A 23979-nucleotide genomic window follows, 5' to 3' on the forward strand; every position below is an offset into this window, starting at 1 on the left:
TCGTGACCCCAAAATCTAATCAGTTCATCTTTACCTCATTATACATACCTGTGCCAGGTTTGACTAAGATCCCATTAGCCGTTCTCAAGTTATCTATCTATAATTCCAGTAATCTCTGTGTGTTTGTTTGTTTGTACGTTTGTTTGTTTGTACGTTTGTTTGTTTGTCTGTGACCGCTGTTTCTCGACAACCACGGGTCCGATATACTTGAAACTTGCCAGGTATATTGCTGGGGACCCGAGGATGTGCCTTTTCAAGGTTTCATATTAATCGGACAATTACTTACCGAGCTATGTCCAAAAAACGATTCAACCAATCAGAGAGCAGCGAGCTATCGCGTGTGCCGAACGTGGCGAACACACTCTGCCTCGGATGGCACATTTGAGAGCGTATTCATTTATTTCCCGTCGGCAAACTATGTTGGCGCTATGTTGGCGTTAAACGATGTTTTAAAACTAATTAAAACCCCGGGGGGATTGTCACTGTACTCGCAAGCCGTTCGCCGTTCGCTTTGGCGTTGCGAATGAACCAAAACATTTCATGAACCAAACCATTTCATGTAAAGCGTTCGCCGTTCGCTTTGGCGTTGCGAATGGACCAAAACATTTCATGAACCAAACCATTTCATGTAAATAGAGGGGGGGATATAATTTTAGATATAGATATAGTACGGGCATGCCCTAGTAAACCTAATACAGACTTTTACCTGTGACCTATTGACCCCAAAATCTAATCATGATGACGTAATGATGAAGAAAACAAAACGTAGCCATGGTTGTGAGTTGTGACGTCGATAAACTGATTAAAGAATAACTAATCGATTTCATTAGAAGTTGGATCGCATTTAATAACAGGTAGAACTAGAACGTCACAGGTAGAGAGCGTTTGGTATCCATTGATATGTCAGATCTGGATTCGGACCTAAACCCAAATCGAAAATCCAATCGATTCGTCCTTCTCGCACACCCCACCTGTCCATCAGGTTTCGTCCGAATCCGTCCAGAACATTTTGAGATATCCTAAGGTGTGTTCCATTACCAAACAGGTTGTATAGCGATCGCGGGGAGTTCAAGAACTCCATTGAAAACGGTCGATGAAGAACGGCTGGCTTGGTAAGCGATAACAAGGTGATTGGTACCTGAACAGTGAACACACCTCGATCCCATTCGATATTTACATTTAGTATCAAGGTGCATGTACATGTGCAAGTTTACAGTCACACCTTATCCGGATTAATTTAATATATATTATTTTCTTTAGAGATTATGGTAATGATAAAACAACAACAATAACAACAACAACATCGCATTACGTGTTGGCACCTGGCCCAGGTACGCAGGTGATGCTGTGTGACGTGTAACGCCGGTGACGTGAACAGCAGGGTGGGAGGACAATACGACACGAACAGGAAGAGAGACATACAGGGAGAGAGAGAGAGAGAGAGAGAGAGAGAGAGAGACATACAGGGAGAGAGAGAGAGAGAGAGAGAGAGAGACATACAGGGAGAGAGAGAGAGAGAGAGACAGAGAGACATACAGGGAGAGAGAGAGAGAGAGAGACAGAGACAGAGACAGAGACAGAGAGAGAGAGAGAGAGAGAGAGAGAGAGAGAGAGAGAGAGAGAGAGAGCGACATCGTGGTGTGATACCTGAAATAACCCTCAGCTCCATTCGGTGTGCACAGTGCACTCACCTTGCCGTCATGGTGTGTGGAGGCTTCAAATGTTCGCGCAACACGCTGTGCCTGATCAACACGGTGTTTATGGTAAGCACGGGGTGTGAGGGGTGTACCGTGTGTGTGGTGTGCGCCATATGTGGTGTGTGAGGTGTGTCCTGATATGAGGTGCCAAGCCGGGTTCATGTGATTCCGACACGGATTGGCGTCAAAATTCACGAATCACCTGCGATCATTATATTTATAACTGTACGACCGATATAATATTAATTCCACATTTCCACCTTTTAAACTCTGAAACGTCTTTTTAAAAATGTCTTTCTAGAATATTGTGAAGGTGGATAAAGTCGATTTGAGTGAGATTTAAATAAATCCGAGATTCATCTTCTCTTTCTCTGCACAGATCTGATTACAACGACTGTACTCATTGGGATATGATCTTTGAAAAGTTATTAATTTATCGGTTGTAATATCAATGACAGATGAGTGTAAATATTTGCCAAATGGTTCAGATAATCTAAACTAAAGCATTTGTTATTTGATTTTATTTCAAATCGATTTTATTGCATTTTCAGATTTTCATGCAGTAGGTAAAGTAGAGTAAGAATGTTTGTGTTTCTCAGTTTGGGGATACAGATTGGAGATTGTAAGATTAGTTTAGGTAGGAGATTGTAAGATTAGTTTAGGTGGGAGATTGTAAGATTAGTTTAGGTGGGAGATTGTAAGATTAGTTTAGGTAGGAGATTGTAAGATTAGTTTAGGTAGTGGATTGTAAGATTAGTTTAGTTAGGAGATTGTAAGATTAGTTTAGGTAGGAGATTGTAAGATTAGTTTAGGTAGGAGATTAGAAGATTAGTTTAGGTAGTGGATTGTAAGATTAGTTTAGGTGGGAGATTGTAAGATTAGTTTAGGTAGGAGATTAGAAGATTAGTTTAGGTAGTGGATTGTAAGATTAGTTTAGGTGGGAGATTGTAAGATTAGTTTAGGTAGGAGATTGTAAGATTAGTTTAGGTAGTGGATTGTAAGATTAGTTTAGTTAGGAGATTGTAAGATTAGTTTAGGTAGGAGATTGTAAGATTAGTTTAAGTAGGAGATTAGAAGATTAGTTTAGGTAGTGGATTGTAAGATTAGTTTAGGTGGGAGATTGTAAGATTAGTTTAGGTCGGAGATTGTAAGATTAGTTCAGGTGGTGGATTGTAAGATTAGTTTAGGTAGTGGATTGCAAGACTAGTTTAGGTAGGAGATTGTAAGATTAGTTTTGGTTGTGCATTGTAAGATTAGTTTAGGTAGGAGATTGTAAGATTACTTTAGGTAGTGGATTGTAAGATTAGTTTAGGTCGGAGATTGTAAGATTAGTTTTGGTTGTGCATTGTAAGATTAGTTTAGGTAGGAGATTGTAAGATTAGTTCAGGTTGGACATTGTAAGATTAGTTTAGGTAGGAGATTGTAAGATTACTTTAGGTAGTGGATTGTAAGATTAGTTTAGGTTGTGCATTGTAAGATTAGTTTAGGTAGGAGATTGTAAGATTACTTTAGGTAGTGGGTTGTAAGATTAGTTTTGGTTGTGCATTGTAAGATTATTTTAGGTCGGAGATTGTAAGATTAGTTTTGGTTGTGCATTGTAAGATTAGTTTTGGTTGTGCATTGTCAGATTAGTTTAGGTAGGAGATTATAAGATTAGTTTAGGAAGTGGATTGTAAGATTAGTTTTGGTTGTGTATTGTAAGATTAGTTTTGGTTGTGCATTGTAAGATTATTTTAGGTCGGAGATTGTAAGATTAGTTTTGGTTGTGCATTGTAAGATTATTTTAGGTCGGAGATTGTAAGATTAGTTTTGGTTGTGTATTGTAGGATTAGTTTTGGTTGTGCATTGTAAGATTAGTTTTGGTTGTGCATTGTAAGATTATTTTAGGTAGGAGATTGTAAGATTAGTTTAGGTAGGAGATTGTAAGATTAGTTTAGGTAGTGGATTGTAAGATTAGTTTTGGTTGTGTATTGTAAGATTAGTTTTGGTTGTGCATTGTAAGATTATTTTAGGTCGGAGATTGTAAGATTAGTTTTGGTTGTGCATTGTAAGATTATTTTAGGTCGGAGATAGTAAGATTAGTTTTGGTTGTGCATTGTAAGATTAGTTTTGGTTGTGCATTGTCGGATTAGTTTAGGTAGGACATTGTAAGATTAGTTTTGGTTGTGCATTGTAAGATTAGTTTTGGTTGTGCATTGTAAGATTATTTTAGGTCGGAGATTGTAAGATTAGTTTTGGTTGTGCATTGTAAGATTATTTTAGGTCGGAGATTGTAAGATTAGTTTTGGTTGTGCATTGTAAGATTAGTTTAGGTAGGAGATTGTAAGATTAGTTGAGGTAGTGGATTGTAAGATTAGTTTTGGTTGTGTATTGTAAGATTAGTTTTGGTTGTGTATTGTAAGATTAGTTTTGGTTGTGTATTGTAAGATTAGTTTTGGTTGTGCATTGTAAGATTATTTTAGGTCGGAGATTGTAAGATTAGTTTTGGTTGTGCATTGTAAGATTATTTTAGGTCGGAGATTGTAAGATTAGTTTTGGTTGTGTATTGTAAGATTAGTTTTGGTTGTGCATTGTAAGATTAGTTTTGGTTGTGCATTGTAAGATTATTTTAGGTAGGAGATTGTAAGATTAGTTTAGGTAGGAGATTGTAAGATTAGTTTAGGTAGTGGATTGTAAGATTAGTTTTGGTTGTGTATTGTAAGATTAGTTTTGGTTGTGCATTGTAAGATTAGTTTAGGTAGGAGATTGTAAGATTAGTTTAGGTAGTGGATTGTAAGATTAGTTTTGGTTGTGTATTGTAAGATTAGTTTTGGTTGTGCATTGTAAGATTATTTTAGGTCGGAGATTGTAAGATTAGTTTTGGTTGTGCATTGTAAGATTATTTTAGGTAGTGGATTGTAAGATTATTTTAGGTTGGAGATTGTAAGATTAGTTTTGGTTGTGCATTGTAAGATTAGTTTTGGTTGTGCATTGCAAGATTATTTTAGGTCGGAGATTGTAAGATTAGTTTTGGTTGTGTATTGTAAGATTATTTTAGGTCGGAGATTGTAAGATTAGTTTTGGTTGTGCATTGTAAGATTAGTTTTGGTTGTGCATTGCAAGATTATTTTAGGTTGGAGATTGTAAGATTAGTTTTGGTTGTGCATTGTAAGATTATTTTAGGTAGGAGATTGTAAGATTCGTTTTGGTTGTGCATTGTAAGATTAGTTTAGGTAGGAGATTGTAAGATTAGTTTAGGTAGTGGATTGTAAGATTAGTTTTGGTTGTGCATTGTAAGATTATTTTAGGTCGTGGATTGTAAGATTAGTTTTGGTTGTGCATTGTAAGATTAGTTTTGGTTGTGCATTGTCAGATTAGTTTAGGTAGTGGATTGTAAGATTAGTTTTGGTTGTGTATTGTAAGATTAGTTTTGGTTGTGCATTGTAAGATTATTTTAGGTCGGAGATTGTAAGATTAGTTTTGGTTGTGCATTGTAAGATTATTTTAGGTCGGAGATTGTAAGATTAGTTTTGGTTGTGCATTGTGAGATTATTTTAGGTCGGAGATTGTAAGATTAGTTTAGGTAGGAGATTGTAAGATTAGTTTAGGTAGTGGATTGTAAGATTAGTTTTGGTTGTGTATTGTAAGATTAGTTTTGGTTGTGCATTGTAAGATTATTTTAGGTCGGGGATTGTAAGATTAGTTTTGGTTGTGCATTGTAAGATTATTTTAGGTAGGAGATTGTAAGATTAGTTTTGGTTGTGCATTGTAAGATTAGTTTAGGTAGTGGATTGTAAGATTAGTTTTGGTTGTGCATTGTAAGATTATTTTAGGTCGGAGATTGTAAGATTAGTTTTGGTTGTGCATTGTAAGATTAGTTTTGGTTGTGCATTGCAAGATTATTTTAGGTCGGAGATTGTAAGATTAGTTTTGGTTGTGCATTGTAAGATTATTTTAGGTCAGAGATTGTAAGATTAGTTTTGGTTGTGCATTGTACGATTATTTTAGGTAGTGGATTGTAAGATTAGTTTTGGTTGTGCATTGTAAGATTATTTTAGGTCGGAGATTGTAAGATTAGTTTTGGTTGTGCATTGTAAGATTAGTTTTGGTTGTGCATTGCAAGATTATTTTAGGTCGGAGATTGTAAGATTAGTTTTGGTTGTGCATTGTAAGATTATTTTAGGTCGGAGATTGTAAGATTAGTTTTGGTTGTGCATTGTAAGATTAGTTTAGGTAGGAGATTGTAAGATTAGTTTAGGTAGTGGATTGTAAGATTAGTTTTGGTTGTGCATTGTAAGATTATTTTAGGTAGTGGATTGTAAGATTAGTTTTGGTTGTGTATTGTAAGATTAGTTTTGGTTGTGCATTGTAAGATTAGTTTTGGTTGTGCATTGCAAGATTATTTTAGGTCGGAGATTGTAAGATTAGTTTTGGTTGTGCATTGTGAGATTAGTTTTGGTTGTGCATTGTAAGATTATTTTAGGTCGGAGATTGTAAGATTAGTTTTGGTTGTGCATTGTGAGATTATTTTAGGTCGGAGATTGTAAGATTAGTTTTGGTTGTGCATTGTAAGATTAGTTTGGGTAGGAGATTGTAAGATTAGTTTAGGTAGTGGATTGTAAGATTAGTTTTGGTTGTGTATTGTAAGATTCGTTTTGGTTGTGCATTGTAAGATTAGTTTTGGTTGTGCATTGTAAGATTATTTTAGGTAGGATATTGTAAGATTAGTTTTGGTTGTGCATTGTAAGATTAGTTTAGGTAGGAGATTGTAAGATTAGTTTCGGTCGTGGATTGTAAGATTAGTTTTGGTTGTGCATTGTAAGATTATTTTAGGTAGTGGATTGTAAGATTAGTTTTGGTTGTGCATTGTAAGATTAGTTTAGGTAGGAGATTGTAAGATTAGTTTAGGTAGTGGATTGTAAGATTAGTTTTGGTTGTGTATTGTAAGATTAGTTTTGGTTGTGCATTGTAAGATTATTTTAGGTCTGAGATTGTAAGATTAGTTTTGGTTGTGCATTGTAGGATTAGTTTAGGTAGGAGATTGTAAGATTAGTTTAGGTAGTGGATTGTAAGATTAGTTTTGGTTGTGCATTGTAAGATTATTTTAGGTCGGAGATTGTAAGATTAGTTTTGGTTGTGCATTGTAAGATTAGTTTTGGTTGTGCATTGTAGGATTATTTTAGGTTGGAGATTGTAAGATTAGTTTTGGTTGTGCATTGTAAGATTAGTTTAGGTGGAGGATGTTTCTATAGTGATGAACTTAAGGTAGTTTGCCCTTCAGACTTCATTCATGCTGAAAAATGTCATCGAAAGGGCACAGAATAGCACACCATCGTATATTGTGATAGTTACATTGGTGTTGCTGTAGGTTGGAGAACAGAATTTACACACACACACTCTTATTATTTTGCCCTGCGAATTAACACTACCGTAGCGTGGTAAATTCTGTTGAGGGTCTAAGGCTTGTGGAGGAGCTGCAACACAAATCACACAATGCACGAGAAAACACAGTACTTGACTTCAGAGAGACAAACAGCCATTGAGATCAAGGGAAGTGACAAGATTTCCCCAGAGCACTCTGTGTATCAGCAACATCATCTTAATGACATTTCTCTTCTTTCCAATTTGGATGTCAACCTATGGTTTAGTCCATGCTCTTTGTCTGTCCTCTAAATGCTGAATATGAAAAAAAGCACACATACTATTTTGAAGTCTTTGGTATAACTCAGCCAGGGTCGGCATTGAACTGTTTCTCGTTGATGCTATAACCATTATGCCACCGAGTTTAAATGAACAAGATTTCCGGTACATGCTTTGCTGTCATCTGTCTCCCCAACCTGCTCTGTTTACTTCCGCCACCAAAGGTGGATGGAGGTTATGTTTTCACCCTTGTCTGTCTGAGCAGGATATATCGAAAAGTTATGGACAAATTCGGATGGAACTTGGTGGACAGGTTGGGTGTGTGACAAGGACCAAATGATTCGATTTGGGTGAAGATCCGGATATGATATTTTTAAAGCGATTCCTCACCATCGAGAGGGCCAAAGAGGATATATAGCACGATGTCAAAACGTTGTAGACGGATTCAGACAAAACGTGGTGGGCAGGTTGGTGTGTGGCAAGAAAGAATTGATTCGATTTTGGTGAACATCTGGATTCTGCCTATTGGTGGGATACAATAATTAAACTGTTCAGCCTGGCAGCGGTATGCGCTGCACCAACTGCCTTGTATACAAGATCGAGGCTCGTGTAAGAGCTAACATTAATCACAAAAAACAAACGGACACTCAAAACATACAATAAAGGGAGCGGGAGACAACATGGGGGGAGAGAGGGAAGCACGAGTACAACGTTTGAGAGCAGGGACATCGGGAGATCTGTGGGAGGGAGAGGGCTTGGGGGGAGGAGGCATGGGAAGGGGGTCGGGGTGGGAGAGGTATAAAACACATGGACACTTCTAGGACTTCCAGGAAAGAAGTCGGTATTTCAAAAAAGTGGATCTGGGGTGAATTTCCCATTTCATTTTCCCAGAGTCCTCCTGTGTGGCATTGTTTTGTAAGGTACCGTCCGTGTTGTTGTGTAAGTGTCCTTACAACCTAGCAAAAGCAGATGATGATGATGACGATGAGCCAGTGTACATGATGCACACAAACTGAACTACAATTTATTCTCCTCTTCTTTCTAAAAATTATTTGCCTCTTGTGTCTAAACGAACTCAAGTGCCATTCTTTAAACATTTGTTGTTGTTTTTTAATCCTGCTCGTCAATCTCGTGTCTGCAGATGGTCGGTCTGCTGTTTGTGGGCATTGCAGCCTACGGAAAGGGGTTTGGCATCATCTCGAGCCTCTCCTTAGTGGGAGGAATCATTTCTGTGGGAATCCTCCTCTTCATCATCGGCCTCATTGGGGTCATCGGAGCTCTGCGGCACCACCAAGTTTTGTTGTTCTTTGTATCCTTAACGTGTTGGGCCGTTAGCATCGTCGTCACGGTTCACCGGCCCATTCACTGCATGCTGTATATTCCATGCCATGCTAGATCTGTTCTTCAACAGTTTGACTGGTTCAAAAACTATTCACTAAAACTACAGCGGGGCCTATGAAATTTGTCTTTTTCTTCTCGTTTACAAACCGATTGCTCTGAAACCCGATGCAGCTCTTCTACTCTATGGTCTGCAAAATTGCTCGGTCTTAGATTTTCTGATTTCGTATTTTCCAAATTCAGATGGGGGGGGTTTGCTCCAAACCACTCATTAACTATTAATTTCAAAATAAATATTTTGATGCCTTTTTAATAAAGGCAATTAATGTCTCACCACACAACATTCTTCTGTTGGTTGGTGCAGTATGTTCGATGTCATTTTGTATTGGCGAACCGAGATAATTCTTGCATTCCAAAGTCGTTAAACCTTTTACATTCCAGCCTTTGGCTTTTTACCTGCCCCTATAAAAGGTGCCATGGTGCTAACGTTTCTGGTTCGTGTCTCCAACGTTTTGATTTAATTTAGACTCGTAATTTGAAATTTAACATGCACAGCAGATTTTTCAGTTCATCTTATTCGTCAGTTGGAAGAGGTTAAATTAAATACTATGATTGTATAAACTAGAAGGTTCATAGAACATGTTACCCCGTGCGGCTTGAGAAACAAGGACAGGGCTAGGGTCTATGAGCGCCAAAGTTGATTGGTCGTGCCACCCTAAGATGCCTATTTTCATAATTACCTCCGCCACCAAAGGTAGGTTATGTTTTCACCCCTGTCTGTTTGTTTGGGTGTGAACACGATATCTCAAAAGGTTGTGGACGGATTCGGACGAAATTTGGCAGAGAGGTAGTTTATGTGACGAGGATCAAATGATTAGATTTTGGTGAATATCCGGATTCGGATGCAGCTACTAGAATTTTAAAAGTGATTCTTCACCATTGAGAGATCGGGTGAAAAGCGATATACAGACTTGGCATTTAACATGGGATATTTTTTTTTCTTGACTTGGGTTTACTTTCTGAACTCGGTATATCAATCTGGTGAGTTTCTTTTACGCTTCGGTGATTTCTTTGTTAAAAGAACCATGTCACTGATTGTCTGTCGTAGCAAGAAGTCAATAACAGGATTATATCACAGGTGGCGTGACAAAATGTACGGACAGGTACATTTGACGATTGGCTTCACAATCGGGTATATAAGGGTTGTTGCGTTCTGTATTAGTGGAAAACAACTGCTGCACGTCTACCAAAGTTATTTCCGCTTCCCCTGGAGATGGTCCGTCAACTCGACAATGCTGTTTGTCATTTAGTGGTGGCTTTACGAAATTCCGGCATGAAACAGCGTGCTATTGCTCGGCAGTATGCCATCACTCAAGGTCAGGTGTCAAAGATCCTGAAACGAAATGCTCAGAGGGGAGGGGTGTCCCGACTCCAATACCGAGGTCAGGATGTCCCCGCAGAACCACAAGGAGGGATGATCGCCAGCTGCACCGGTTAGTCCGCAATGGCCATACCATGTCAGTTAATCGGCTTAGGGCTGAGTGGCAGCAACTGACAAATGTGCCTATATCCAGAAGGCTAGTCAACCAACGACTGGTTCAAGCAGGCTATCGTGCCAAGCGACCCCTGAGAAAGCCACGTCTGACGAGACAACACCGCCAGCGCCGATTGCAGTGGGCCAGAGAGCACCGTCAATGGCAGCCAGGACACTGGAATCGCGTGATCTTCAGTGACAAGTCTAGATTTCTGGTCTATCGTCAATATGGCCGCATCCGAGTGTGCAGACAAGTGCATGAAGCCTACAACGAAGATTGTATAGTGCCATGAGTCCAAGCTGGAGGTGGTGGGGTGACCGTTTGGGCTGCTTTTCATGCAGGGGGCAAAACTGACCTGGTTGTTCTGAATGGAAACCTGAACCAGTTCAAGCACAGGGCCATTCTTAGCTCTTTCACGAGCCTCGATTCAGTATACAAAAAAAAAATAAAAAAATAAAATTCTGGAAGAAACATTGCTTCCATTTGTTCATGCAGCCTTTCGAGGAAACTTTGTCTTCCAAGATGACAATGCACGGCCTCATCGTGCTCGAATGATCCAACACTTTCTTGCTGACCGTGGTGTAGAGCATATGGAGTGGCCTGCCATGTCCCCGGATATGAATCCGATAGAGAACTTGTGGGCAGAATTAACGCGTCTGTATCTGTATCTCAGTGTCTCACTGTATCTCAGTTTGTAGAATTAACGCGTCAAATCGACAACTTGGACCAGCAGCCTGCGTCTGTGCGTGAATTGCAGCAGGCTATTGACACTGCATGGCAAGCGATTCCTGTCCAAACCTTGGCAAATCTCGTGAACAGCATGCCTCGACGTGTACGTGCTCTCCTGAATGCTCGTGGGGGTTACACAAAGTACTGAACTGTAATTTTACTGTCCGTAATCCCAGTCGTAATTTAACTTTTGTTTTTGTTAAAAAATTTTTTTGGCTAATGTGCAAAATAAAGATACTCCTGGAAAACGCACAGAAGTTTAACACAGTACTGTCCGTGAATTGATTTCGATATCAGTTTACATCACTTTCAAGGATCAATTTATTTGCTTCGAAATGTCAAATGTGGTTTTTGTTTCTTTTAAAGGTCACATTAACAAAATCTAGAATAATTTCAACAAAATTCCAATGAACTTTTGGTTCTCAGTCATCTTGAAAAGTAAGTTCACCCCCACAAAAAAAATATTCTGTATTAAATGCCAAGTCTGTATAACATGATATTAAAAAAAGTTATGGATGAGTTATGACTAAACCTGGTGGGAGTTGGATAGGTGACAAGAACACGACGATTAGATTTTGGTTCAGGTCCAAATCCAGATCTGGCCTATCAGTGGGATATAAAACGTAAACCTTTCCGCCTGGTGGAGGTACGCGTTCTACCGAGTGCCCTTTTAGTTGTTAAATGGTGTTCGTTTCCCACTTGGTGGTGTTTTTCTCCAAAATACAATATTTGGAAGCAAATCGTATGCAAAAAAAATCGTATGCAAATTTTGGGAGACAAACTCCATCATTTAATGATGGAAAATATCATTGTTGAGAATAATGGTTCTTTGAGTCCCAAAATGATTACATTTTGAGGAAAAGTAAAAATTGTATTCATCTGATGTGAATCTGAGAGACCAGGTGACATGCTGAGCTCCTTGATAGTTTATTTCCAGTACATGGCTGTCATGGTACCAATGTTTGTCATTGAACTGGCCGTGTCCTGCGCCTGCCTCGCACTGCCCGAATCCCAGGAGGTAAAGAAACAGTTTGTATCTCTGCTCTTCTTCTTTCAATGGCCCCAATTGGTCAAATATTGTGGGGTGGGCCAGGGGGGTTCGATTCTAGCGTGTCCAGTCCCAGTAGGTGGGTTCTCCAGCTTCCAGAGAACATCCCTCCAATTGATGGCACACACGTCAATGCATCACCCGACATGCAATATACCAGGGTGCCAGTTTATAGCAGAGTCCAGAATCCAACTCGGCAGAGACTGTTGAAAGGCTGGTGCGCAAACCTCTAAGCTATCCTGTAGCTGTGTACTACTGATATGAAAGAGAAATGGTGTGGTTAAAGGGAAATACAAGGTTCAGGGTAGTTACATTGCAGTTCAAATCCACTTATCAATCACCATTTCACGAAAGAACCCATAATATCGCGTGCATCTTCACTTCCATTGCAATGCATGGAGCATGTGGTCACGTAGCCCAACATCATGAATCATATTCTTCTTCTACAGTATAATGTAGCTTGTAGAAGATGAGGCAACTGTTCCCCACTGTCTTCCCTTAAAATTCTGATGTAAATTGCAAGACTTCAAAATGTGCTTTGTCAGGGAAATTGTGACATCACACATCCTCCATTTTATCTCCACAATGACCTGCTCTCTCCACCCCACCTGCAATGTGTATCAAACCTCGTCATGGTAATCCTTGGCCACGTGGGCCGTGTGTGACAGCTTAATCTCCTGAAGGCAAGCTGGCAGCACGCCAACAGGACACGCGAGGATGTGCAGAACAACCTTCATTGCTGTGGCTTCACAAACACCACTGAAAGTCCGGAGTGTGCTCAGGTACGTCTCTGATAATATACTTCCACCGGATAACTCGATCTCTTGCTTATGAAGGAGACAAAAGTCTAGAATTAAACTTGTACAATCACATAATGATTGATGTACTAAGAACAGTGTCCGACACAACCTTTTCTCTTACCTCTCCCATGAACGTCCAGAAGCACCCAAATTTCCCGAGATGCCTTGATGTGTTAAGTGGCTCTCTGGATGTGGTGCTCCGTGCTGCAGGCATCACTGGCCTTCTGTTTTCATTTTTAGAGGTAAGGCTTGCTTCAGAGATAACCTTGGAATCATGGTCGAGTTAATTATTTTCGTCATTTGTCTGGCCCAATACCAGAAAGAGTGCACAAAGTCTCTCAGGGCCACAGGCCTCCAAAGTGCACATCACGATGATAACAATGATGTCCATTCCCAAATGGTTAAATATCCCTCGTGGGAGAACATCTTGTACAAATTTCAAATTAACTATATACATCGGACAATAGAGTGAGATTATGCATATACTAATTGCAGACTTCCATACATCCAACTGTTTCCACGGGTTTCCTTTGTCCCCGCACCTCAGCTCTTGAGTTTGTGGCTCACCCAACGCTACCGGAACATGAAAGACCCCTTGACACGCTCCGGTGCCTTCCTGTGAGCTGTGCATTTGCTTTCCTTTCGTTCCATCATCCCATGGATTCATCTGCCTTTTCTCAAATATCCACTGTACTCAAAACGCAAAATCACTGATGCTTAAAATTTATAGAACAGTTTACTAATGATGGTTATGTTGAAGTTTACACAGATTCTGGGAGAAGGTAACACAGTATGTATTGATTGAAATTGTGCCAATGTGTCTAAACAAATAAATAAACCTGTTTCTTCAACCTTTTTTTGGGGGATGGGGTGGGATAGAAAAGCAGACCTCTAGTAAGAACAGAAGAGTGAGTAGAACCACCTTTAGAGGCCATTTCCCCCCGCAGAGCAGGGGTTGGCCTTTTTCTGGCACCTTGGTCCCCTTTTTGAAGCAATGTTTTACGGCCGGATGCCCTTCCTGCCGCCAACCCTGTTAGTCGCCTCTTGCGACACACAGGGAATTACCAGTGAGCTGGTACTCAATTTGCCGACCTCGGAAGGATAACAGGCTGAGTCAACCCCCTTGGTGTTAATTCAGCTATCGACCGGGATTCGAACCCAGGATCCTAGGACCCCAAGCCGGCACCCTAAACGCTAAGCCAACACAAGACTTTGAACAGAAGAGCGAGTGAAGGATTGGAAAACCTAGTTTTCAATTATTTGTCCGCAGCCTATAGCTGCTGGCTGCATTATTTTCTGTGGGCGTGGCTGCCGCTGATGCAATGCCTCTCTATAACCAGTCATCTGGTACTCATTTTGCCGACCTCGGAAGGATGACAGGTTGAGTCAACCCACCTGGTGTTGATTCATTGGCATGACATGGGCTCAAACTCAGGACCCTAAGATCTCATGCCAGCCACCTTAACCATTACTGCAAACAAAAGCCTGGTGTTCGCTTAAGTGCGCCATGGCAAGGCTTATTGAGCTGGGTTTTGGGTTTCTTAACTTGGATATGTACAGTGAAGCTAACAAACACCGACAAGCATTGTTTTTGCTTGATACATGTCACGTGCTTTCTTTGCAGCTCTAGGCTGGCCCTCCTAATACGAAGGACAAAGCAAGGATGGAAGAATAAGTTGTTCACTAATCACGTGAGAACTGTTTACCTGTGATCTCTACTCAGTAGGATCATGCTAAAGCAAATCGTCAAGGTAAACCTCCAACCATTTGTGGATGAAGAAAAGTGGGCAAGTAGAAAAGAGTAGCTGTTCCAAAAGTGACCATTTCAGTAGGGATGATGATCTTGAAGGTAGAGAGACAACTGGTTAACCACAAGAGTTAAGATAGGTAGAGTCGGGGAAAAAACAAATGAAGTTCCCAAGGGGTGGCAGGTTAAGCAATGAGTGCGTGGGCTTTGCGTAAAGCTAGGTAACCAGCTGCAACGTCTGGTGGGAGGGAACGGAGACGGGAGAATTCTTCTGTTGTAGCAAATCGTAGCTTGGTCAGTGGATCCGAGTATGGTGCCTGCACATTTGGGAGGGGTGGAATAAACCATGACAAGCTTGAGTAGAATGGAGGGAATATTTAAATAAATTATGGGCTAGGTGTATGAAGAAAGAGGACAAAACTTGCTTACAATCAGGCCCGTAAGGTCAGAGTATTTCTTAGCAGGCTTGAATGACGGTGGTGCTTCGATGTTACTATCTGCAAGGGAAAGGAAACGGGAAATTTAAACCAATTTACAACAAAATATTTCCTTATTTAGAAACACAAACATCCTAAGCCCTTAATGGCAGGCCTCCCAAAAAGCGAACATACGTACAGGTTGGCAAGTTGGGGTTCCAGCCCGCGTTACGCTCAGCTGTAAGAATCTGCTTGAGGTTTTTCCAGACACGTGACTTGCGTACTCCTGGCCCACCCAAGCTGGAATGCTGCAGGGTGATAGAGGTTACAGTTAATGAAACAATTGGGTCACTCTCTCTCGCTCTCTCTGAAAGTACCACAGGGCGAACCCTCCCACGTACTTTAACAACCCTCTAAGAAGTTCAGTCACCAAAACTCTTGGGTCTCACTCTCAGCGATGATCTTTCTTGGGCAAACCACATTTCAAAGTTGGCCTACAAAAGCCAGTCAGTGACTGGGCAACCTCCAGCATGCAAATTCCTTCCTTGGCACATCTGAACTCGTATTCACCAACAAGACCTTCATCTGAAGCTTGGAGTACCGCTCTCCCCTCTGAGCTGGCTCCCTTGCCTCACACCTTGCTATGCTTGAAGCCATGGAAACCAGGCCTTCAACATTATTGGAATCCGCCTTCTCTTTCTGCTGTTCCTTTTGTTATGTGTTGTGATCTGTTCTATGTTCTAGTTCTTCCATGAGCTTCGACTCTTCGGGTAAAAAAACAAAAAATTAAAAGTCCTAGTTTTTTCACGACTGTAACCATACACTCAACATATTGGTTGACAAATAAATAGCTTTGAACTACACAAAACTTCAAAAGTTTAGAGTTGAGCAATATCACGAGCTCAGCCATACATGTTAATGTACATAAATGATTACCCTGACCATGCGAAGGGCAAAGCTTGGGTTAAGCAATTATTGGATCACTTGTGTGTGTGTGTGTGTGTGTGTGTGTGTGTGTGTGTGTGTGTGTGTGTGTGTGTGTGTGTGTGTGTGTGACCACAAACATCAGTTTATGATCGATGAAACAAATCGATTTAAATTGAAAGTTATACCTTTAACATCAATTGGAAAAGGAACCCATAGTGCAACAGTTCTTTGGCTCTGAAATTGTCCTGATTGGAAAAGTGTAGAGAGGAGTGAGATTTTTCTTTTACTCTGTCTGCTTGTCTGGCAAAATCAAACAAAATAGAAAATCATTCCAAACAGGAAACGTACTGTTTTTAAGGATGTCATAAAGCACACAAACTACAAGCACGAAGAACTAATGTAACACATTGTTGTTGTGTTGCCCCAGTCAGTTCTGGTTGAAAAGAGCAGTGGCACGGAGATTGATGGCCTATCTCACGGAAGAATTTAATTATATACTTGACACTGCACAGGGTAAGGTGTTCGATGAACTCTAGTTATGGAGATGTTTCTTACTTATAAATTTTAAAAGGTACCTGTTGTGACCCCAAATTGAAAGCGGCGACAAAGGGGACAGCACACCAATATGGTACTAATCACATTCCAAATTTGTTTGAATATCGATTCAACCAAAGATTATTGGGTGCTTGTACGGAGATAGATGATTCAAAAAAAGTATTAAACAACAATGCATCAATGGAATCAAATTCAGTCTCTGATTTATATTTCATTATTGTTGGTACATATATATTTTTAATGATATTAATTACTCTTATACAGAGATTGAGGCTTATGGAACGGATTAAAAAATTTATGCTCGAAACAAAAGTGTGCACGCGCGCGCGCGCACACACACACACACACACACAGTCACACACACACACACACACTATATATATATATATATAAATTGTCATTGAAACTTGCCAGGAGGCCATTTATTTGAATTTGAAGTAGCAGCAATAACTCACCGACTCTTCATAACAGACTGTGTGGGATCTTTACTGTCCACCAACTAATTCTAGCAGACAGGCTTAACATCCGTTGGAGGGAATGCACACTTTCTGATGCAACACCCTCCATGTGAAGCAGCAATCTGACATTTTATAGTCAGGCCAAGAATCGACGAGATATCGCCCAGGTACGCGAGCTACCTCTGCGCCATCCTGTTCGATTGGATTAGATGCAACGGGGAAACAAATGAACAATCGGCGATCTCAGAAGCGAGCGCATGAGGCCCTCGGCTTACACCACTCAGCTTGCCAAGGAGATCTCTCAATCCAAGTAATAATGAGAAAGCATCCAGAAATGCAAAGTCCATCCACGTCCGCTTTGTACTGAAACTAAACTTGATGAAAACAGCTAAAAAAAAACAACTATTATATGTACATTTTATTAATTAGTGCTCTCTATACTTTCATAATGAAGGTTTGTGGAATATTTTACAGCAAAAGCTCAATTATGGTGAAAAAAAGTTATGGCCTGGATGGTAAAATGACACTGAAGCTCAATGGTAAATAAATAAATGAACACGGAAGTGATTGCAAAACCCTGCCGTCTCCCGCTGCACAGCAGAAAGGCTAATAAGGGCAATTTCTACTCACTGACTTTTCCCTTTGACCACAGTTATTAATTAGTGTTCTCCATATCGTCATAATAAAGGTTTGTTGAAAAGTTTGACGGTTAAAAAGCTCAAATGGTTTAAAAAAACAATTTAAAAAACGTTATGTCCTGGTTGGTCTCTGTTCCACCTCCTGCAACCCACCACCTATGGAGATAGCAACCAACAATAGAAACGCACACACACGTACACGCCTCACAATAAGTTAGGGATATTGGCAGGTTCTTCGGTCTGGTTGATTTTGTGTATTTCTAACCCTAACAACCCATGTACAATGGTCTGCCTATCCCAAAAATCAGTGAAGTGAAACACACCCCTATAAAAAATAAATAATCAAACTCACTCCCACAATATCCCTAAGTTATTGTGAGTAGTGCATGACAACGAGGATGTCTCATGACTAGGCAAGACTCTGCTGAGCTTCATGTGACAGGATCAGATGCATTAAAGTTGTAAAGTGGTAAATTACTGTAAAAGTTCAAGAAAAACGGAAAAAAATAAAATAAAATAAAGATAGCCACTTTTCGGTGAACTGACCAACCAAGTATTTCTCTCGGACTATATCTCATTTAAATATTTTCTGAAGCTTAATGGTTTGCGGACACTTCCATTTGCTTTGGAACCCTCCAAGTTATTGCAACCACTTCTACATCAAGGTGGCAGGAAAAATGTGATCAATGATATATCAACTCCTCCAATCACCGTTTCACCCCCCACATCCCACCTTCCCCCTCCGAGAAAGTCACCGGAGGCACTATGTTTTCAGGTTGTCCGTCCGGCTGTCCGTCCGTCCGTGATAGGTTTTCATTACCGCGATAACTTGACAATGGCTGAGGGGATCCAAGTCAAACTTGGTGCAGGTATGTATCATGTAAGGATGCATTGATTAGATTTTGGGCTCATGAGATTAAAGGGCAGAGGTCATGTTAGGTAAGAATTCTGTTATTGCAATAACTTGTGAACCAGAGTTGGTACAAGTATACATTATCAAGCAAAATTGTTTTTATCCGTATTCAGCCTTTGGCCATTGGCGGCATCATTTTTTGGGAGAGTGGCTGTGCCTCTGATGCGACGCCCCCTTACCAGCTCGCGGGTACTCATTTTGCTGACCTCGGAAGGGTGATGGCCTGAGTCGACCCACCTAGTGTTAATTCAATGCCACAGGGGGCTTGAACTCAAGACCCTAGGATCTTAAGCCAGCCACCTTAACCGTCAAGCCAACACCAGGCTTACGATGCAAAGATGAACTGATTTTATTTTGGGGTCAAGAGATCAAAGGTCAGACAAAGTCTAATACATTTTTGTTTCCACGATAACTTAAGAACAGCTGAAGGGAACCAAGTCAAGCTTGGTACAAGTATATACAAAGTATATACTTGGTAGAGTATATAATGATGCAAATATGAACCGATTACATTTCAGCGTAAAAGGTCAGAGGTCATGACAGGTAATAATGTGATACTTGAGAAGAGCTGAAGGGATTTAAATCAAACTTGGTACAAGTACGTATAATGATGTAACAATGTGGACGGAGGCATATCGGTCGGTGTCGCGACGTCGAAGAGCGTCGTTCTAGTTTAAACAGGATAGTAGAGCGAAGTGGAGCTGCCGCACACCTTACACATGGACATTCCTAGACAAATACATGAGACAGGACTATGAGACGAGACAAAAACAGCCAATGAGCTTGGGGGAAGTGCTGTCACTTTCTGGGGTACTCTGGGTATCAACGACGTCGCAACAATGGTACCGCTTTTCTCACCACACTCAGCAGGCATTTCCTAAGGAGGAATTCCCTCCTTCCCATGGATGCCAACCTATGGTTGATTATATCCATGCTCCATCCTTTTAAATGCTGAACCTCAAGCAAGGAAGCAGCATTACATACCATTTTAAAAGTCTTTGGTATGACTGACCGAGTTTGAACCACCGACCTCCCAGACTCAGAGCTCGACTCAGCCCGTCGTCCTTCCGAGGTCAGCAAAATGAGTACGAGCTTACTGGGACTAATGAGCCATTTGAGCATCCTGCGTCAGAGTGGCGACCCATCTGGGATTGTAGCCCTTAGCCAATGAAAAAAATGCCACAGCAACCCTATGCGTCTGAAGACGTGAAAGCAGTGGCTCTTCTTTATTCTTCCAAATTACACAAATGCCAACTTGATCCGTTTCGTACTCCACAATATAACGATGTCTTGTGAAGTCAAATGGGGAATGAAACATTATATCGATGCACCCTGCAAGGGTTACATGATAGCATGTGCACCCTGCAAGACTTCAGTCCGACTTTTGAGCTCCAAAATCATAAAATTGTAATTCCTTTCACTTACCGTGAAGTTCGGATCCTTGAAAGGAAACAATTTTGTCGGGAGCTCGGTTGACATTTCTGTGGTCACCTCCACCGGTTCCTGCGCATCGGAGTTGCCTTCTACCCCAACTGCCTGAAGAACACAAATCATTTAAATAATTGATTATACACATCACTCGAACTTTGCTTCTCCGTATCGCAATAAACTGCTCCAACTCTCCTCCAAAGACTTCACGAGTCTGTTGGAACTTACTGAATACCGATTCCGTCATTAATGCCATTTAGTCGTCGAGTGCTTTAGTGTCTCGACTGTTGTACAACGCTCGAGTGATAAATAAATCGTACAATTAGGGGTGAACTGAGCTGCTTCTTCCCAAACCTTTTCCAAAAAACATAATGCCTCCAGTAATTTTGTCGACGGAGGCATAAAAATAAACAAGACCGATAGTCTAACAATGGTGTAGCCAGGCTTGTTTGAAACTTTAGGTGAAGAGGATAGTTTGACCTGCGTGGCATACCAACAACAAACAACAACATGCATTTTAAGGCCATTTTCCCTGCTCGAGCGGGGGTTAGCCTTGCGGTCCCCATGACAATCTTCTCCATTTTGCCCTATTTTCTGCATCTCTCCTTGTTAACCCCCTTGCCCGCATTTCTTCTTCCACCATCTTCAGCCAAGTCTTTCTCGGTCTTCCCCGTCCTCTACTTCCTTCTACATTCATTTCCATCACTCTTCTCAACCAGTCACTTTCATCCTTCCTCAACACATGACCAAACCATCTCAACCTGTTCCTCTTCTGGGTATACCTGGGTGGCATACCAGTTAGCAAATAATGTAGGTATAAAAATTTTTTTTCTATAAATTCCACATTCATATGCCACCTTCAGTCGAACATCAGGTATTGACAGCAGGTTCGTGAAGGACTTGGACAAAAAACGTCCCCAGTCTGAATGTTGCTATATCCAGTCAATGACCAAACTGCAAATGGGGAATCCGTGATTGTCACAGATGAAAACCCTCATTAAACTGAATATCTCTATATTTTCATTCCAAACAGCATCATTCATCATTCCAATCACAAATTAATACTGTGGTATTAATTTATCAAAATATAATGTTAAATCACTATTGCATTGAGATATTATCAAACCAGCGAACTGTCATCTGTTCACTTCCGGATTCGGGAGCAATGCCCAGGTCGATCACATTTCAAAATCATAATTATATCGAGGAATTTCTGAAACCACCTACCTGCCTTACGACACCTGCTGGGACCCCAAAACGTTCAACAGAAGGTTATTATATTTCATTTTCGTAAAATATGCAACTGTAATCGTGACTAAATGCTGTCCTCCTGTCATGTGACCAGATCCTCAGCTCTGATTGGTGGACGTTTGTGAGGGACATACAGACGGACAGACAAATGCTGTTCGGAACGGCATTGTCCTACAGGTTACGCCATATAAATAGTCCGCATGCTTTCAATGAAACGACCTCAATATGGCCTTCACCCAGACCCTGCAAAACTACCATAACATGTATTTATTAACACAGACATGACAGCATTCACATTCCCTGGCACAGAGCATTTTAAATCCGATGTCAAAAAACAAGCCTGGAACGGATTTTATTCCCGGTAACCGAGGAGCCATCCAGATTTGAGCAATAATATCAGCTGGCCTTTTAGTTATCATCTGAGTACTTACAATGCCAAGATTACCAAGCAAGTCCTAGTAATTCACTTCAAAGTACACTTCTTCTTTAGCGGCCACAATTATTCCCACGTTGTGGGGTTGGCCAGGGCAAGCTTGGCCCAAGTCTTTCACGAACTGGCTGACCAGACCTGACGTTTGACCAAGTAGTCGGGCAGGAAATTGGAATTTGGTCAAGGTGCCCCCGATAGTTCGCCAACTCTCATGAAGGACGTCCACCAACTAATACCGGCAGACGTGACACCCATTAAATGTCAATCCGAGAGATGGCACAAACTGATGAACCACCCGACCTGTGAGAGGCCGGATTGACAGTTTCTAGTTGGGTCGAGAGTTGAACCCTGGCTATATAGCTTAGACACAATTGTGCATTTTACTTGAGCATTTACCATTCTTGGTCATGTATTTTACATATATATATATATATATATTGGTATAAATTATTGAGCCTCGTGGAATAGCTAGAGCAGAATGGAAGGGAAAAAAATGGAAATGGTGAAACACCAACAGCAGAGTTGAAGCGAGATCGGTGGGTGGCAAGGACACATGGGGGCGAAAAAGCTGCAAAAAAGCTAAATGAAACAGCAAGAAGAGGAGAGCAGCGAATGAAACAGGAAAAAAAAGGAACAACCCAACCGACAAAGAGGGTCACAATAACCTGGGAAAACGGAGTGCTTGGGAATGGGGTCATTTGGGGTAGAAGAGATCATGAGTATGGATGGAGGATGACCTGGGGTTGTGGTGAACATCTGTCTTGAAGCCCTGGAGGAAAGAATGGGACTGAACAGACTGGGCAAGTTGGTTCCACAGGTTGGGGGGGGGGGAGGGGGGTAGGGGGAAATGGAGGAGGAGGGGGGAGGGGGGAGGGGGAGGGGGAGGGGGGAGGGGGAGGGGGGAGGGGAAGGAGGAAACGAGAAGAGGTGAGCAGTGAGCCTGGATTTTGGGAGTTTACCAAGAAGATAGTTACTAGTAGAGTGTAGACCACGTGCTCCTTGCAGAAACCTGGGAGAGACAGAGTGATTGATTTATAGGGTGAATATTAACAGATTTACCATTTTGAAATATAAAACGAAAGTTACAACTACAAGGAAAGATCATTTAGCTCACCATGCCAAGGTCACACACCAACAAGACAATCTATGATCCGAGTTAAACAGCAAAACACTGTGGTGCACAGGAGGTATACTCCGGTAGTGTACATGCACATGTACTTGTGGTAGTGCAGGTGTAATGCAAAGCAATGATAAATGAAAATCTATCATGTAATCCAGGTGATCATAGAGAGAGTCTTTAACCCGATCACTATTCATTCAAGTCAAATCAGCAAGAGAAGACATTTACTTTCGTACTGTCTCCATGTGGGATCTCTTCGTCTTACCTTACGTTTCTTCCCAGCAGGTGGCTCGGCAGGTCGTGCGGAGCCCGGGCTGTTTGGTCGCTTCTTCCCGCGGGGTCTGGCAGGGAAGCCAGGGGAAGCCGCCATCACGGGCTGTTCGACCTCTTCTCAACCCAAAGTAGTTACAGAAACAGTGATACTTGGATCTGGATGAGCAACAGCTGGATACCCGGAAGCAAAACACAAACAGTTCGACTGAATCGTTCGTTTGTTTTTTGGCTGCAATATTTCTCACAAAGGACGAGATTATATTCGCATCAAACACTCTTGATTCTTTTTTATTTTAACTACTTAGAAAAGTTCCACAACAAATGATAGAATAGCCTAAATTAAAAAATACTTAAGTTTATACACCGCCTATTTTATGTCACATCTCTTGCAACGTCATAAAATACAGGGGTTGTGCGTGTGACGTCACCAGATTTTCGATCCGCCATCTTGGAGTACAAGCAAACAAAGCGAAACGATATACATTATTGTGTTTACATTTGTTAAAATAGTGGATTCTTGGAGTTTGGCAGAGCTTACATATGGAGTATATTTGGAGAAGGCTTACATATACAGTATATACTCCATATGTAAGCCTTCTACCCTTCCATATCCGTTACGCCGATTGGCTCTCTGGAAGGACTCCGATGATTGGCTAATAATGTTCACACATTTGCTTTCTTACTGTTCCGAGCACTGATCTGTATAATATACTACAGATATATGTATAATATACTACATATAATAGTATATACAGATCAGTGGTTCCGAGCAACGGTATCCGCCCTGTGGGCGGGGTTTCAATTGGGAGGCCCAAACAGAAATTGAAGGCTTTTTATTTTATTTTAAACGATTTATATAAACATCCGTTAAATCATATCACACGCAAATCATCAAAATCGAAACGGTATTTGTAGACAAATCGTGTGGACAATGGGCTCTCCAATATTCGATGTGTTCACGGTTTCAATTACGTAACGTAATGTTTGTGACGATGTTTTCATTGTGACGATGTTGCGACGATGTTTGTGTTCACGGTCGTGTTTGATGTGACGATGT

The 23979-nt window shown here is 41.0% G+C and overlaps 2 protein-coding genes across 2 annotated transcripts; one reads left to right on the forward strand and one right to left on the reverse strand.

The window, feature by feature from the left end:
* Positions 1-1333: 1333 nt before the first annotated feature.
* LOC137438261 (tetraspanin-31) lies at positions 1334-13617 on the forward strand. Its single transcript, XM_068133372.2, has 6 exons — positions 1334-1763; positions 8458-8625; positions 11856-11936; positions 12635-12748; positions 12907-13008; positions 13314-13617. Exons 1-6 carry the CDS (start codon positions 1701-1703, stop codon positions 13386-13388), a joined length of 603 nt encoding a protein of 200 aa, XP_067989473.1. The 5' UTR covers positions 1334-1700; the 3' UTR covers positions 13389-13617.
* Positions 13484-23153, reverse strand: INO80C (INO80 complex subunit C). Its single transcript, XM_068133374.2, has 5 exons — positions 22915-23153; positions 19846-19956; positions 15129-15237; positions 14943-15010; positions 13484-14830 (listed from the first exon to the last, which is right to left on the reverse strand). Exons 1-5 carry the CDS (start codon positions 23017-23019, stop codon positions 14699-14701), a joined length of 525 nt encoding a protein of 174 aa, XP_067989475.2. The 5' UTR covers positions 23020-23153; the 3' UTR covers positions 13484-14698.
* Between the last annotated feature and the right edge of the window lie 826 nt (positions 23154-23979).

This window comes from Myxine glutinosa, unplaced genomic scaffold (assembly GCF_964187855.1).
Source record: "Myxine glutinosa unplaced genomic scaffold, kmMyxGlut1.1 SCAFFOLD_1652, whole genome shotgun sequence".
Taxonomy (NCBI): Eukaryota; Metazoa; Chordata; class Myxini; order Myxiniformes; family Myxinidae; genus Myxine; species Myxine glutinosa.

What these genes read in the sequence shown, in the direction of transcription:
- LOC137438261 (XM_068133372.2), top strand. Translation starts at nt 1,701, where the DNA reads ATGGTGTGTGGAGGCTTCAAATGTTCGCGCAACACGCTGTGCCTGATC. An exon ending in ACCAAGTTTTGTTGTTCTTT is followed by an intron (nt 8,626 to 11,855) that starts GTATCCTTAACG and finishes GTTTATTTCCAG; the next exon opens with TACATGGCTGTCATGGTACC. An exon ending in CACTGCCCGAATCCCAGGAG is followed by an intron (nt 11,937 to 12,634) that starts GTAAAGAAACAG and finishes CGTGTGTGACAG; the next exon opens with CTTAATCTCCTGAAGGCAAG.
- INO80C (XM_068133374.2), bottom strand. Translation starts at nt 23,019, where the DNA reads ATGGCGGCTTCCCCTGGCTTCCCTGCCAGACCCCGCGGGAAGAAGCGA. An exon ending in TCAAGGATCCGAACTTCACG is followed by an intron (nt 15,238 to 19,845) that starts GTAAGTGAAAGG and finishes ATCACCCTGCAG; the next exon opens with CATTCCAGCTTGGGTGGGCC. An exon ending in GAACCCCAACTTGCCAACCT is followed by an intron (nt 15,011 to 15,128) that starts GTACGTATGTTC and finishes TTTCCCTTGCAG; the next exon opens with ATAGTAACATCGAAGCACCA.